This window comes from Corythoichthys intestinalis, chromosome 16 (assembly GCF_030265065.1).
Source record: "Corythoichthys intestinalis isolate RoL2023-P3 chromosome 16, ASM3026506v1, whole genome shotgun sequence".
Taxonomy (NCBI): domain Eukaryota; kingdom Metazoa; phylum Chordata; class Actinopteri; order Syngnathiformes; family Syngnathidae; genus Corythoichthys; species Corythoichthys intestinalis.
Window position 1 is genome coordinate 28,768,025 of NC_080410.1, and position 17,035 is coordinate 28,785,059.

The 17,035-nt window shown below is 41.6% G+C and overlaps 1 protein-coding gene across 3 annotated transcripts in view; it reads right to left on the reverse strand.

Annotated features, from left to right (window-relative positions):
- Positions 1–15,724, reverse strand: part of LOC130932009 (RNA binding protein fox-1 homolog 3-like) — a 506,184-nt gene extending 490,460 nt beyond the window's left edge. The window contains exon 1 of one of the 3 annotated variants that reach the window (XM_057861344.1): positions 15,422–15,724. In XM_057861344.1, coding sequence (XP_057717327.1) covers positions 15,422–15,562 — 141 coding nt within the window. In that variant the 5' untranslated portion in view covers positions 15,563–15,724. The remainder of the gene's footprint in view (positions 1–15,421) is intronic. The other 2 variants (XM_057861342.1, XM_057861343.1) reach the window with 2 other exon arrangements.
- Between the last annotated feature and the right edge of the window lie 1,311 nt (positions 15,725–17,035).

Genomic DNA, 17,035 nt, shown 5'->3' on the forward strand with positions numbered 1-17,035 from the left:
AGTAACAAAGGCTACTATCAGTAACACAATGCGTCGCCAGGGACTCAAATCCTGCACCACCAGACGTGCCCCCCTGCTGAAGCCAGTACACGTCCAGGCCCGTCTGGGCAAGAGAGCATTTGTATATTCCAGAAGAGGACTGGGAGAATGTGTTATGTGTTATGGTCGGATGAAACCAAAATAGAACTTTTTGGTAGAAACGCAGGTTTTCGTGTTTGGAGGAGAAAGAATATTGAGTTGCATCCGAAGAACATCATACCCACCGTGAAGCATGGGGGTGGAAACATCATTCTTTGGGGCTGTTTTTCTGCAAAGGGACCAGTACGTCTGATCTGTGTAAAGGAAAGAATGAATGGGCCATGTATCGAGAGATTTTGAGTGAAAATCTCCTTCCATCAGCAAGGGCATTAAAGATGAGACGTGGCTTGGTCTTTCAGCATGACAATGATCCCAAACACAGAGCCAGGGCAACAAAGGAGTGGCTTCATAAGAAGCATTTCAAGGTCCTGGAGTGGCCTAGCCAGTCTCCAGATCTCAACCCTATAGAAAATCTGTGGAGGGAGTTGAAAGTCCGTGTTGCCCAACGACAGCCCCAAAACATCACTGCTCTAGAGGAGATCTGCATGGAGGAATGGGCCAAAACAGCAACAGTGTGTGAAAAGCTTGTGAAGAGTTACAGAAAATATTTGGCCTCCGTTATTGCCAACAAAGGGTACATAACAAAATATTGAGATGAACTTTTGGTATTGACCAAATACTTATTTTCCACCATGATTTGCAAATTAATTCTTTAAAAATCAAACAATGTGATTTTCTGGGTTTTTTTCCCACATTCTGTCTCTGATGGTTGAGGTTTACCCATGTTGACAATTACAGGGCTCTCTAATATTTTCAAGTGGGAGAACTTGCACAATTAGTGTTTGACTAAATACTTATTTGCCCCACTGTACATGGACTTTACCACTTAAACGTGAAAATTGCTCACTTTTGCCCTAAATAACTTCTTTTGTGATTGATCGTAGACCAACCAGTTCAAATGGGTTGGTTGTCGGACACCGTCAATGGCATCATCCAATGTGTTACAAAGGACAAAAATGGACTCAGCCCAGTTTTGCACTCAGGGGCTCATGTAATCCCACCTTCAATTTAATGAGAAGAAAGGTGTCCCAATACTTTTGTGGAGCTTCCTGCCAAGCAAGGACGGCGTGTCCTTGCAGAGGATTTGCTTCCATCAAGTGAAGAATGACGGCGGCAACTTTTGACTTTCCGTTTTCAGCCGAGCACGGTTGAGGTCATTGGTACAACATCATTCTTTTTTACCTCCCCCTCTTTCTCTATTTCTCTCATTTCGCTTTTCACAGGTAAGAAGGATTCTTTTCAAAGCACACCAATATTCTCGCAACCTCTGATGACCCGCCAGCCGCGGCCTTCCGCCGCCCAATCAAAACATTTTGCATGTGCGCTTGTTCTTGACATTTAAAAGCCGGCTCGGATGAAAACGGCGGCCAATTAGAGGACGAGGAAGACGAGGAAAATGAGGAGCACAAGACCTCCCCGGGTTCTGGGAGTTAGTACTGCATTGGATGATCAAATTGACCCTTGGCGATGCGCAGTGAGCTCGCCTCGCTCAAGTGTTGTACAAAACGTCAACGGGCGAATATAATGCGAAGAACAGAGGGCACTTGTATGCATCTGTTCAAGACTCCAATTTAGGTTTTAAACCACGATTTGAAAATCAAAACTTTAACGAGCCCTTGTTTAAAGCCTCACTTGAAGCCGTACTTCCTATATTGTGTGCTTCCGCTGCTTATGCGACCGCTCTTAGTCAGCACTGAGTCAGAAGAAGTCGGCGCGGTCGCCGCCACAACGGCGGCCGGGCCGTGCCGGGCGCTCCCCCGCCTGTCAATCAAGACTGGCGACCTTTGCTCCGCTGTTGAAAGCAGCGCTTCCCATCAGGTCACCTCCATTTAAATATAGCACGCCATGACAGAAGGCAGGGCCAGCGCTCAACGGGCACCCAATACCTGATGCGCACCTGCATGCTAGTCACCGAAACAAATTTATTCATTGTCTCATTTTTAACTCATTGGCTGTCAATGACGGCATTTTGAAATGGGAGAATTGGCAACAAATGCTCTGATGTTTTGTGTGTTGGATTGCAAAGGGAAAACTCAATTGAATTCACTTGGAAATTTGTCCAGTCACCATCAAAATGAGGATGAGGTAATGCTCGGTGAATCCTTTCAGTGGGTTTCTCCTCCATTGGCTCGAGTGCGTCGATGAGGTCTGTCTGATGCAAGCGAGTCTCCTCACCTGCGAATTTTTCATGAAATGACTTGCGGACATTAGTCCAGGGAAAAGTACCGTAAATTTTGCCCTATAAGGCGCGGCTGACTATAAGCTGCCACCCACCAAATTTGGCATGAAAACGGCATTTGTTCATAGATAAGCCGCATTGGACTATAAACTGCAGCTGTCCTTACTGTATTATGGGATACTTACACCAAAGGATTTTAACCGGAAGCACTTTATTTGACAGTGGCATCATACAACTGTTATTAAGACCAAATAAATCACCATGAAGGTTTGAACCAATTGGCTGCAAAGCTTCATTGCTATAGGAAGCTTCATTAGGCCATCATAGCTCTCTTGGGGGAGACAGTCAACTTCTGCTGCCACATGATGTCTGCACTGTTGTCGTCCAACATGCCTCCTAGCATGTATTGCGGCACTACACATGTAAATAAAAAATCAAAATTCATGTTCTATGTTATTTATTTCTTCAGTTACTGTTCCAGAAAAGTTCCCAATCTCGGCGGATAATGGCCAAAACAAGTCCGACAACTGTGGGACCATTGTGAGGTGAGTAAGCTACGTGTTTCATATTATGTCAAATTCTGGGATCGTGGCACACGTTTTAATAACGAGGTGGATTGCATTTTGCAAATTTGTCCAGTCACCATCAAAATGAGGATGAGGTAATGCTCGGTGAATCCTTTCAGTGGGTTTCTCCTCCATTGGCTCGAGCGCGACAATGAGGTCTGTCTGATGCAAGCGAGTCTCCTCACCTGCGAATTTTTCATGAAATGACTTGCGGACATTAGTCCAGAGAAAACTAGCGTAATTTTCGCATTATTAAGGTGCGCCTGACTATAAGCCGCTACCCACCAAATTTGGCATGAAAACGGCATTTGTTCATAGAAAAGCCGCACTGGACTATAAGCTGCAGCTGTCCTTACTATATTATGGGATATTTACATCAAAAGATTTTAACTGGGAGCACTTTATTTGACAGCATCATCATACGACTGTCATAAGACCAAATGAATCACCATGAAGATTTGAACCAATTGGCTGCAAAGTTTCATTTGGCCATAACTGCTCCCTTGGTGGAGACAGTCAACCTCTGCTGCCATCTGCTGTCAACACTTTTTGTTGTCCAACATGCCTCTTAGCATGCATTTCAGCGCTACAGATGTAAATAACAATCAAAATTCATGTTCTGTGCTAATTATTTCTTCAGTTGCTGTTCCAGTTGTTTCATTAATTGCAAGTTATGGTGTTTGGCAACACTTAATTTGACAGTGGTGCCATAAGACTGTCATTAGATCAATATTGTGATATGACACGGTCATGAGCATCAATGAATACTTATAACAGATGTCATTTAGTGTTATCCGGCAAATTATCTCTTTTAACCCCTTAATGCCTGCAATATGAAATAATTGTCAGAGAATCACAAAATTTGAAAAATAAAGTCTTAATGAAATCTTTTTTCAAATTTGTAAAAAAAGAGAAAAAAAAAAGTGTAATAAGCACTCTAAAATCTAATCCTGTTTTTTTTTCTCATGAAACTTGCAGATGCATGAGTTGACTTGCATCCATTATTTTTTTGGAAGGAAAGATATTTCAAAATTCTGAATTTGTCTCAAAATCATGAAATTTTGAGTGTATCAAATGTGATACATTTGGCAAGAAGAGGATGAATGTAAAAGATCCGAGCTGGACATAAATGGAGTTAGTGACATAATTTGCCAAATGACACTTAATCACATCTGTCATTAGCATTCAGTAATGCCCATGATTGTGTCATGTCAAATAAAGAGTTAGCTATTTACCCCCCAAAATCAACAAACAAGCCGCACTGGACTATAAACCTCAGGATTCAAAATGAAGGAATAAGTAGCATCTTATAGTCCGAAAATTACGGTTCATTGGCACCTTTTTTAATGCTCTAATTTTGGCTTGAAACCATCACCCTAGCCTCAGTGCGACTTCAAAACGTAATCGTAAAATTATCATCTTAAACCGTATTTTACTTAGTGTTAACGTTTACCACTTTGAAAATCAAATACACCGAGGCAGTCACCTACAGTGGGGAGAACAAGTATTTGATACACTGCCGATTTTGCTGGTTTTCCCACTTGCAAGCCATATAGAGGTCTGTAATTTGTATCATAAGTTCTCTTTAACTGTGAGGGACGGAATCTAATACAAAATATCCAGAAAATCACATTGTATAATTTTAAATAATAAATTTGTATTTAACTGCATGAAATAAGTATTTGATACATTACCAACTAGTAAATATTTCGGCTCTCAGTTCTTTTTTAAGAACCCCTCCTGTTCTCCACTCATTACCGGAAGTAACTGCACCTGTTTGAACTTGTTACCTGTATTAAAAACACCTGTTCACATGCTCAAACAAACAAACTCCAACCTCTCCACAATGGCCAAGACCAAAGAGCTGTGTAAGGACATCAGGGATAAAATAATAGACCTGCACAAGGCTGGGATGAGCTACAGGAAAATAAGCAAGCAGCTTGGTGAGAAGGTAACAACTGTTGGAGCGATTATTAGAAAATGGAAGAAGTTCAAGTTGATGGCCAATCTGCCTCGTTCTGGGGCTCCATGCAAGATCTCACCTCGTGGGGCATCACTGATCATGAGGAAGGTGAGGGATCAGCCCAGAACTACACGGCAGGACCTGGTCAATGACCTGAAGAGAGCTGGAACCACAGTCTTGAAGAAAACCATCGGAAACACATTACGCCGTCATGGATTAAAATCCTACAGCGCACGCAAGGTCCCGCTGCTGAAGCCAGTGCATGTCCAGAGACGTCTGAAGTTTGCCACTGACCATCTGGATGATCCAGAGGAGCAATGGGAGAAGGTCATGTGGTCGGATGAGACCAAAATTGAACTTTTTGGTCTAAACTCGGCTCGTCGTGTTTGGAAGAAAAAGAAGGATGAGTACAACCCCAAGAACACCATCCCAACTGTGAAACATGGAGGAGGAAACATCATTTTTTGGGGCTGCTTCTCTGCCAAGGGTATAGGACGACTGCACCGTATTGAGGGGAGGATGGATGGGGCTATGTATCGCCAGATCTTGGCTGACAACCTCCTTGGGTCATGACAACGACCCAAAGCACACAGCCAAGGCAACTAAAGAGTGGCTCCGTAAGAAGCATCTTAAGTTCCTGGAGTGGCCTAGCCAGTCACCAGATCTGAACCCGATAGAAAATCTATGGAGGGAGCTGAAAGTCCGTGTTGCCCGGCAGCAGCCCCGAAACCTGAAGGCTCTGGAGAAGATCTGCATGGAGGAGTGGGCCAAAATCCCTGCTGCAGTGTGTGCAAACCTTGTCAGGGACTACAGGAAACGTTTGGTATCTGTAATAGCAAACAAAGGTTTCTGTACCAAATATTAAGTTCGATTTTTGTGATGTATCAAATACTTATTTCATGCAATTAAATGCAAATTTATTATTTTGAAATCATACAACGTGATTTCCTGGATTTTTGTATTAGATTCCGTCCCTCACAGTTGAAGAGAACTTATGATACAAATTACAGACCTCTACATGATTTGCAAGTGGGAAAACCAGCAAAATCGGCAGTGTATCAAATACTTGTTCTCCCCACTGTATATTGAAATCTTACTCTTGAACAGTGTTGTTTTCGTCAATAGTGGCGATAACGAAAATATTTTGTCAACGGGCAATTTTTTTCATGAGGTTGGCAAGACGATAACGAGCTTAAAACGTGTCTAAAAACATAACGAGACAAATGCCAGTTTTTGTCTGATGAGACGAGAACAAGACGAAAATGCTTTCCATGACGTGTGCAACATTTTTATATGTGATTAGCCTGTATCGTAGCAGTGTCTGGTTGTGTCATTCATATTATGTGATGTGCTGCGCCCCCCACAACTCACCACTGTCCTCTCCAAGCATGCTTTGAAACACACATGGTAGGATTTGTATTCTGATTTTGGCAAGAGAATATGGAATGTTGCTTTAGCCTTTAAAGGTCTATGCTGAGTGTTCAGCATAGCATTCACATTCGCGTTAGCATTAGCCTTATGCTAACAGCGAGCGTTCGTGGCGCCCAGGTGGGAATAATTAAATGAAAATAATGCACTGTTTTCCTTCTGAGTGTGGATTAGGGGTGTGCCATCTAAGGCACGCCACGATTCGTTTCTGTTATAATTCAGGGTGCGACGATACGATTATCACGATTTTTGATGCGTCTTCCTCCCCACCAATTAGGATTTTTTTTTTTTTTTTTTTTTACTTTGTGGCTTCTTCATATGTTCCTTCATACAAGGAAGGCATATTTGTCAGTATTCAATAATTAAAGTAGTCAACTTTCTTAACGTATAATGTAAGTGCAACATGTAGGCAAAAATCATTTCATCATCATCTCACAGTCTTCTCTATCACCATTGCTGTCATCAGTCTCAGGACATAAATCCTTAATGATAAAGGTTGTGATGAATGATGAGATTAATTTTGCCCTTTCAGAGCTGTGAGGGAAGTTTTGACAGTCCTTCTTCTATTGTTTGCTGGTTAGGAGCAACATTCAGTGGATTCTCCTCCAGACATTAGCCACGTTTACATGCTGACTTTTATTCATACCGATTCAAATCATTCCGAATGGAAATTTCAGATCAGCTGTTTACATGTCACTTCATCTATTCTACTACCTTTATTCCGAAAGGACGTTTGACAACTGCCGTCTGACATGCGCAGATGAATCAAAACAAAGCGTCACGTTGCAAAACATGGAGATCGAACATCTGAGTGCTGCTGTTTTAACTTTAACCCACTTGTTGTGTTTGTGGGGTCGTATCCGCTTCTGCTGTTTTGCTCTTTTGCCTTGTAGTAGCCGGTTTTCCACCGGTTTCTAATCTGGTCAACGCTCCGGTCTATTCCGGCTTCGTGTAACCTCTCGTGAACTTTTTTAAATAGTTCACTGTTCCTCGTTTTACGCCCGTCTAAGCGAGCAATTATATTCAATTCTTTTAAAGTTTGAATGAAATACAATCTTTCCGCCGGACTCCAATTAGGTGCGCTGTGCTTGGAAGCCATGTTGCAAGTGACGTTACTCACGTCAGTACGGAGCATGTGCAGAAAGAACGCAACCAGACACCATTCCGCTTCCCTGTTTACATGATATAATTTTACTTCTAATCGGTTTGGGAAAAGGAATATTCCACCCCTGTGAATCGGAATGAAATTCCATTCGGTTTGGGCCTGTTCATTCCCAATGAGGTGTTTATATGGAACACATTTATTCGGTTTGAAAAAATATTCCGATTGTAATTGGAATATTTGGCTCCATGTAAACGTGGCAATTGGTTGAAACGCGAGAGGTGCTGTTGCATGTTTGTAGAGTTACCGCTGTACTTAATCCTGGTTTTACACGTTCTACATACACTGCTGGCCAAAAGTTTTGGCACCCCTGCAATTCTGTCAGATAATGCTCAATTTCTCCCAGAAAATGATTGCAATTACAAATGCTTTGGTAGTAATATCTACATTTATTTGCTTGCAATGAATAAACACAAATGAGGATGGAAAAATTATTTAAATCATTATCATTTTACACAAAACTCCAAAAATGGGAGGACAAAAGGATTGGCACCCTTTGAAAAAACAAAATCATGTGCTTCTCTAATTTGTGTAATTAACAGCACCTGTTACCTGTGGCACATAACAGGTGTGGCAATAACTAAATCAAAATGGATTAAAGTTGACTCAACCTCTGTCCTGTGTCCTTGTGTGTACAACATTAAGCATGGCGAAAAGAAAAAGACCAAAGAACTATCTGAGGACTTGAGAAACAAAATTGTGAGGAAGTATGGGCAATCTTAATGCTACAAGTCCATCTCCATCTCCTGAATGTTTCTATGTCTACCGTGCGCAGTGCCATCAATAAGTGTTAAGCCCATGGCACTGTGGCTAACCTCCCTAGATGTGGACGGAAAGGAAAAATTGATGAGAGATTTCAACAAAAGATTGTGCGGATGGTGGGTAAAGAACCTCGACTAACATCCAAACAAGTTCAAGCTGTTCTGCAGTCCGAGGGTACAACAGTGTCACCTAGTACTATCCGTCGACGTCTGAATGAAAAGGGACTCTATAGTAGGATACCAAGGAAGACCCCACTTCTGACCCTGACACATACAAAAGCCAGGTTGGAGTATGCCAAAACTTACCTGAGAAAGCCAAAAACGTTTTGGAAGAATGTTCTCTGGTCAGATGAGACAAAAGTACAGCTTTAGAGGCATCAACACAGAGTTTACAGGAAAAAAACGAGGCCTTCAAAGAAAAGAACACGGTCCCCACAGTCAAACATGGCAGAGGTTGCCTGATGTTTTCGGGTTGCTTGCTACCTCTGGCACTGGACTGCAGATATATGGACTTTTTTCCAACATTGGGCGATTGGCCGACTAACAAAAAAATTAAGCCGATTAAACAAAACCAACGAATTTTGATCAGGCATCTTCTGTGAGCAACTTTGGCTGCCGCTGACTGACGGTAGCACCCGGGAAGGACCCTGCAGCAGCTTGAAAGCAAGCTGCGACAGGAAGCTTCAGGTTAGCCTGTTTTGTAAATATTGTAAGATATTTTTTTATCTTCCATGAGAGAATATAGAATGTTGCTTTAGCCTTTTAAGGTGTTTACTGAGTGAACTTACACTCTATATGTAACTTGTAGCATTAGCGTACTATTTGCTTTAGCATTTGCTTGAGCATGGCGAGCATCCTCTTCAACTCTCACTTGTTTACATCTCGTTGTGAGGTCCTGGTGGGTTTATTGTACTGTTCTTGCTGAGTATGTATAATCATAAAAAGAAGTTCTGCGTTCGTTGGTTTGGCTGCACTCGATTGAATTGGCAATCAGCTGGAATTTTTTTAGATATCGGTATTGGTAATCCTATCCTATGAAAATCCTATATCGGTCAACCTCTAGTTTCAAGTCAAACTGGACAAATGGAGCATTTTTAATTATGGCAGTTATTCCAGTGCTGCACTGCCGAATCAGTAAAAGTGATAAGTGCAATAAAGGGATAGGCCCCTAATTGTCAAAATTGGACTGCTTAAAACTTAAAATTGACAACGGCAGTGTTAGCCCACTCTTGTTCTAAGCAACTTATTTTACTATCTATATTCACGTACAGATGCACTGTCTCCTATGAAACTAGGAAAGTCACTTTCCAGGATTTTTGGGAGATCAGTGGCGTTAGCCCACTGTAGTTCTCAGCGGCTCCTGTCAAGTGGCCTGGCATCTACGTGGCGCCTTGGCCAATTAGCGCACAATTAGTGATTAGCGTCGTCGCCACTGATGCGAGTGCTTCTACGGGCCGGAGGAGAAATGAAAGGAGTTTGTGGAGACGGACCGCGCGCTAATTAGTTGGGCTGCTACAGAGGGGGTGCGCTCGCAGCCTTTAACGCACTTCAAGAAGAAGAAGATGAAGAAGGAGCGTCTTTCTGGGGCGAGCGCACACAGAAAAAAAAAAAAAAAAAGACGTTTAGCTATTTTTAGCGTGCGTTTCCTCGTTGTTGCCTGGACTGCTTTGGTTCCTTCATTCGTTAAAAAAATAAAAATAAACACACAAGCGTGATTAACTCATACACTGCCATTGACGTCAGTTGGATTGAATGTCTACTGCCATCAACCAGTTAAAATGTAAGAAGTGAATGGCAATTTAATTCAGGTTGTAACCCACCTACTGCCCAAGTCAGCAAGAATGCCACGATTAATCAGCAAATCGACAACTATTTTGATAGTCGATCATTTGTTCAGACACAAAGTTGACATAAATATTGTCCACAGCCTCTTTGTTTCAGCCTTTGACTAGTAATTACAGTGGGGCAAATAAATATTTAGTCAACCACTAATTGAATTAAAAAGTTCTCCCACTTGAAAATGTTAGAGAGGCCTGTAATTGTCAAAATGGGCAAACCTCAACCATGAGAGACAGAATGTGGAAAAAAAAAAAAAACGAAAATCACATTAATAGAATTTTAAAGCATTTATTTGCAAATCATGGTGGAAAATCAGTATTTGGTCAATACCAAAAGTGCATCTCAATACTTTGTTATTTACCCTTTGTTGGCAATAACGGAGGCCAAACGTTTTCTTTAACTCTTCACAAGCTTTTCACACACTGTTGCTGGTATTTTGGCCCATTCCTCCATGCAGATCTCCGCTAGAACAGTGATGTTTTGGGGCTGTCGTTTGGCAACACGGACTTTCAACTCCCTCCACAGATTTTCTATGGGGTTGAGATCTGGATACTGGCTAGGCCACTCCAGGACCTTAAAATGCTTCTTACGAAGCCACTCCTTTGTTGCCCTGGCTGTGTGTTTGGGATCATTGTCATGCTAAAAGACCCAACCACGTCTCATCTTGAATGCCCTTGCTGATGGAAGGAGATTCTCACTCAAAATCTCTCGATGCATGGCCCTATTCATTCTTTCCTTTAAACAGATCAGTCGTCCTGGTCCCTTTGCAGAAAAACAGCCCCAAAGCATGATGTTTCCACCCCTATGCTTCACAGTGGGTATGGTGTTCTTCGGATGCAATTGAGTATTCTTTCTCCTCCAAAGACAAGAACCTGTGTTTCTACCAAAAAGTTCTCTTTTGGTTTCATCTGACCATAACACATTCTCCCAGTCCTCTTCTGGATCATCCAAATGTTCTCTAGCGAACCGCAGACGGGCCTGGACGTGTACTGGCTTCAGCAGGGGGACATGTCTGGCAGTGCAGGATTTGAGTCCCTGGCAGCGCATTGTGTTACTGATAGTAGCCTTTGTTACTGTGGTCCTAGCTCTCTGTAGGTCATTCACTAGGCCCCCCTGTGTGGTTCTGGGATTTTTGCTCACAGTTCTTGTTATCATTTTGACGCAACAAGATGAGATCTTGCATGGAGCCCCAGATCGAGGGAGATTATCAATGGTCTTGTATGTCTTCCATTTTCTAATAATTGCTCCCACAGTTGATTTCTTTACACCAAGCGTTGTACCTATTGCAGATTCAGTCTTCCCAGCCTGGTGCAGGTCTACAATTTTGTCTGTGGTGTCCTTCGACAACTCTTTGGTCTTGGCCATAGTGGAGTTTGGAGTGTGACTGACTGAGTTTGTGGACATGTCTCTTTTACACCGATAATGAGTTAAAACAGGTGCCATTAACACAGGTAACCAGTGAAGCCTCGTTAGACATCTTAGAAGAAGTTAGATCTCTTTGACAGCCAAGAATCTTGCTTGTTTGTCTGTGACCAAATACTTATTTTCCACTCTAATTTGGAAATAAATTCTTTAAAAATCAAACAATGTGATTTTCTGTTTTTTTCCACATTCTGTCTCTCATGGCTGAGGTTTACCCGTGTTGACAATTTCAAGCCTCTCTAATCTTTTCAAGTAGGAGAACTTGCACAATTGGTGGTTGACTAAATACTTATTTGCCCCACTTTATTACACACGGTATTTCATGCTCCTGAATGAAATTGACCGCTTGGATTTGTATGGAACCGATGGATATATTTATTAATTTTTTAAATTCTGCACCATGAAAATGACTGACTTCCTAGATTTATGAATAATGCGAATGTGACATCAGAGGGATAACCATCTTCCGTATACAGCCAATACTGCAGTATGTAGAACGACTGCGGATTCAGCTGATTTTGTGGATTATTTCGTGTATTTTTCGCATCACGCTAGCCCAATGTGCTGCAGGCATGTGAGCCTTTTTAGGTTTCAAAAAGTTCCTGTTTTCCGTGGATAATGGCCAAAACAAGTCCGACAACTGCGGGACCATTGTGAGGTGAGCAAGCTACGTGTTTTATATTAGAAGGGGGAACCTCTTGGAACCTCACGATACGATATGATTTGCAATACAAAGCTCACAATAACGATCTGACGATATGGCGATACAACGATTATCGATACATTGGTCGGAAAATCATTCTAGGATATTCTACAAACAACTAATAAATTGAAAAAAAAGAGCTTCTGCTGTGAATTGGATTGATTTTATCACTAGTAGACGTCCAATCCATTTGAACTGGGAGGGTGGCAGCAAATGAATTCACTGCCACCCCCCCCACATTCGTTAATTTGCTGCTATCCCTCCCGCTTCAAACGGATTGAACGTCTTTGGCCGGTAGTGGCAGCAAATGCCAGCCAATGAGGTAATTTTGGGCCATTTAAGGTCATTTACCTGTTAATTTTATGGGTCACTTCCTGTTTATTTTGAGTTACAGAACAGGAAGTCTAAAATGAACAACAAGTGACCTGTAAATGCCCTGAAAATCAGACAGAATGACTGTGAATGCTCTGATTTCGAAAGAACGAACATTCCCAGTCTAAATGGATTGGGCGTCGAGCACCGTCGAGCTCATTCACATACAAATTGCGGTGTCTAGCGGTTGCATTGACAATCGTGAATGCTTTCTGTTACGTTTCCGCCTCGGAAATATATGTCTGTGAGTATTTTGTATTTACTATAACATATGGATGTGCAACATATGTTTACTTCTGTGGTGAAGGGTCATATGTACGGAACTTAATAAGTTGTTGTGTTATAGAAGCCAACCAATGCTTTAATAGCTCAAGTTAGTGTGCTATGCTATACATATAATAGTTGTGTATATAAGTGTATTGGACAGTTTGTTGTATATTGAGTATTGAATATGTGTATTTTTTGTTGTACTTTCACAATATTAAGACGAGTGTCTTCCCATAAAAGCAAGAAAGGACCAAGCCTTGTGGTTTATGGAAGTGCATTCATTTTTAGCTGAGTGTCAGGCAGTGCAGAAGTGAAACGCACTGTTTTGTTCATGTCAATATGAAAAATCTGGTGATATCAAAGGCAAATCTATGTTGAATCCACCACTAGTTTTTTTAATATATTTTTTCTTTTTTTTTTTTGAAACCTCCAGGTGTTCAAAAACCCAGGTTATACATTTAAAAAATTATATATTTATTCTCGGTTATCGATAACCTTATCGGTTTTGAGGAGCAGGAAGTTATCGATATCAGTTTCAAAAAATGGATATTGTGCGCCCCTAATTTTCAATATTTCATATTCCATTTAGCGTAAGACTTATTTATCATGATCATATTATTTATTTAGCAATTGGAGAAAAATACTTAAATAAAAAGAATATCCTGTAAAAATATTGGAGTAGAGAGATTGAAACATTCATGACATTTTGTTTCTATTGTATTTTCCTCATTCTGAATCCCCCCCCCCCCTCAATGGGCTGAATGCAAAATCAGATGAAACTGTGACCCTGCCGACGTCATCATCCAGCTGGGGATGCTTGAGCGCTATGATGACAGGCGGGTGTAAACGGCAGATTAAAAGACTAATTTCTCGTCATCTGCGATTTGCCAAATTGTTGTATATAGTCGAATCGTCTCAAAATACGATTCTAATTTACATAATAATGCTATTTAAGATTTTTTATGCTCTCACAGGCACTTCAAAAAACTAAATGTTCCAAATGTATTCATTAGTTTCAGTTTAATTTACTTTTACATGGAAAAAAACTATTGTAAAATCTTTCTTCATGTATTACTCAATGAAAGCAGATGATTATCTTTGTAAAGAATCAAACCAAGATTGTTTATTATATCTGCTCCCCCTCCACCCCCAAAAAAGACGTGATTTCTCTGAGGCAATTAGTTGCAATGGCCTAAATAATTGGTCATTAATTGACCGTCAAAAGAATCCTTTGTGGCACCCCAAAAGGATAAGCTCCAGCACCCCCCACAAAAACCCTTGTCATGATCTGATGTAGTGTGTGCGGGAAGTGTGGCTTCCTGATGGGAGAGGATTCATGTTTTGGCAACTGGGGGCGAAGAGAGCAAGAGAGGTTGCGGTCAGGTTGACATATCAACACCTCGCTGTGCCCAAACATGCACGCATGTCGTGGGCGGGATAAACGGAGCCCTTTGACGGGGTCGCCGCGTGGGTCCTCGATGGCTGCCGAGTGAAAACACGCACACAAACGTGCATGCTCCAATGTCATTTCAAATACACACACAAGCGCACGTTTATGTCAAAAGAAGGCACGTTGAAAAAGTTTCTAAAAAGTAAACAAAATTAACCTTATTCATGAGGCCAATCTCATCTCACCCGAATGACCTGGACATTTTTATCACTCTTTTTTCTGGTGTTACTGCTTTTAAAATTTCATTAAATCAACTTCTAAGAGAAAATAATGCTGCTCTGCCTTAGACTTTGACATTATAGTGGTGCCTTGAGATACAAGCAAAAATTAAGATAAGCGCACTTCATACCCCCACCACTAGATGGCCACAGCATCAATTCACACTGGTTCTTGCAGTGTAAGTGGAAGGACTATATGTTTTGTGTTTTATTGAGATAATGTTTGTCATATTTTATACAGTACCACACTTATAAGTACGCTTTTGTGTGTGTGTGTGGAAAACAACGTTCAAATGACACCGTCAATGCCAGTCAATTAGTGAAAGGTAACTCCAGGGTAATTCCAACAAAAGACAAGATCATAATTCAGAAGCAAAATAAAGTTAAACAATTAAAAGGAAATAAATCTCCATGCATGTAAACTTCATTGGAAAAGTGATAGATGGCATAAGGGCGGGGTCATGCAAATTACCTGCCTGCAACATCACAGCAGGGCCAAAACATTTTGTATCTTTCCAGCACAAACACCCACTTCTCATTTTTGTGAAATGCAAATATGATGACGCGAGGATGGCATGAAGGCAAAATTATGCAAATGATCACCACAGTGACATCACAACAAGGGCAACACTCCAACAACTCATTCTGTCATTATTTTTCTGACCCAAAAGTCACTTTTTCCACTAAAACTCCCCCGTAGTCAGGAAGTGAAAAATCTAAGCAAGTGTGAAAAGTGGCGGATGAATGAACAGGAAGTTGTTCCACACACGCAGCACTTGTCAACACAAGCGCGCTCGTCACGGCGGCGCAACTACTCACGCAACGCCCCCTTCATCCCCGCAGCAGCCGGAACAACAACCCCAAAATCCTCCTCTCATGATTCCTCTTTTTTTGTCTTCCGCGAGCCGCCGCATCCGAGAATGTTGCGGTACAATCGGCGTGAGAATACTCACAGTGTCGGACGGTCGCGGAGCCGACGCCGAGACGAGATGCCGCACGCCCGATGGGAAGACCGGAGCCAAAAAAAGGGAAAGTCGACAGAGAGAGAGTGAGAGAGAAGAGAGGAGGAGAGAAGGAAGAGGAGGAGGTAGCATCCAAAGCAGCGCAAATGAAGAAATGAAGGAATCCTCCAGGAATGTGTGTGTGTGCGTGAAGGCAGGAAAGGAGGGAGGGAGGGGGTTCAGCGCGCACACGCATGCAGGGTTGCACTTACAATCACTGCTGACAGCTCTGATGCGCAGTGCACCTGCCTCATCATCACACACACACGCGCGCGCATGCACCCCCACCTGCCTATAAGATGCACTCTTTTCGCCTGTTATATACACACATACATATACGCAAGTCTATAACATACACACATACATACATATTGTATTACAAAGATTCTGATACACACTCACATACAGACACACAGTGTGTCTTTATGACTTCTTGAATACCGCAAATATCTATCACACACACAGTGGCTCTTTTTATATCAGTTACAATATATACATATACACACATAGGCATGTGCCACTATGATATTCTGACGGTATGATAACCTTAAACAAAAATACCACTGCTTCATGGTATCATGGTATTGCAATTATCGCTCTAAAATGTGTTAGTTTGAGATATAGTGGTACCTTTACATTTGAAGTTAATTTGTTCCAGGACCTTGTTTGTAAGTCGTATGTCGTGCAGGATTTTCCCATAAGAATACATTATAATTCCATTGAATCGTTCCATAGCTCGAAAACCTATACTAAATCCTTAATGAATGCTGCTGGTACTATTGCAAATAGCATAGCAAATAGTAATAATAACTAGCCCTGCAAGCAGGACTGAACGGGCCCTCGCACATCGCACTCTGACGTCACGCAAACTCAGACGGCATGCAGGTCGGGCTGGTAGCAGGTTGTCCCGCTCTAATCATCTAATGAGAACCTAACCATAATACCATAAAAATGCCTGACTTTGGTACCCCGCCCAGGTCAGGCCCGTGAGTGACAACTCACCCTTTTGACAGCTGAACATCTTATATGTCTGATGAACAGTCTCACCAATTTTGAGGAGGATCCAACTAACTGCCTGGGCGCAATGGTCTCAAAGGAACACACTGTTTATCGACTAAAATTGCACGTTTTTTAAACATTTAATCCAAAATACCCGATTTCCAGTTGGGTTTGGAACATGTGTGCAATGTGTGTGCAATGAGAATTTTTGAGCATTTTTGACTCCCCAAATTTCATCGCTCTACTCTGAAAAAAATGTTTTGTTAAATTTTTTCGCAGCGTTGCAAAATTATCGAAATTTACGCGAAACCGCATGTATGTGCAAATTTTGGTGAGTTTTCGAGCATGTTCAGGCCTTTAAATTGGCCATTTTCATTTGCCAAGAAGAAGGAATAATATAAGCATTATAATTGTAATATCATAATAATCCTTTGCAAAACAATAGGGCCTGGCGCCTGTTTGTGCTTGGGCCCTAATAATAATAATACCTGTAATGATGCAATGAATCGGGTTCTAATCTGGTGGATGTGTTTTACGTGGTGTACCTGAACGCACAGCATTGTTGAC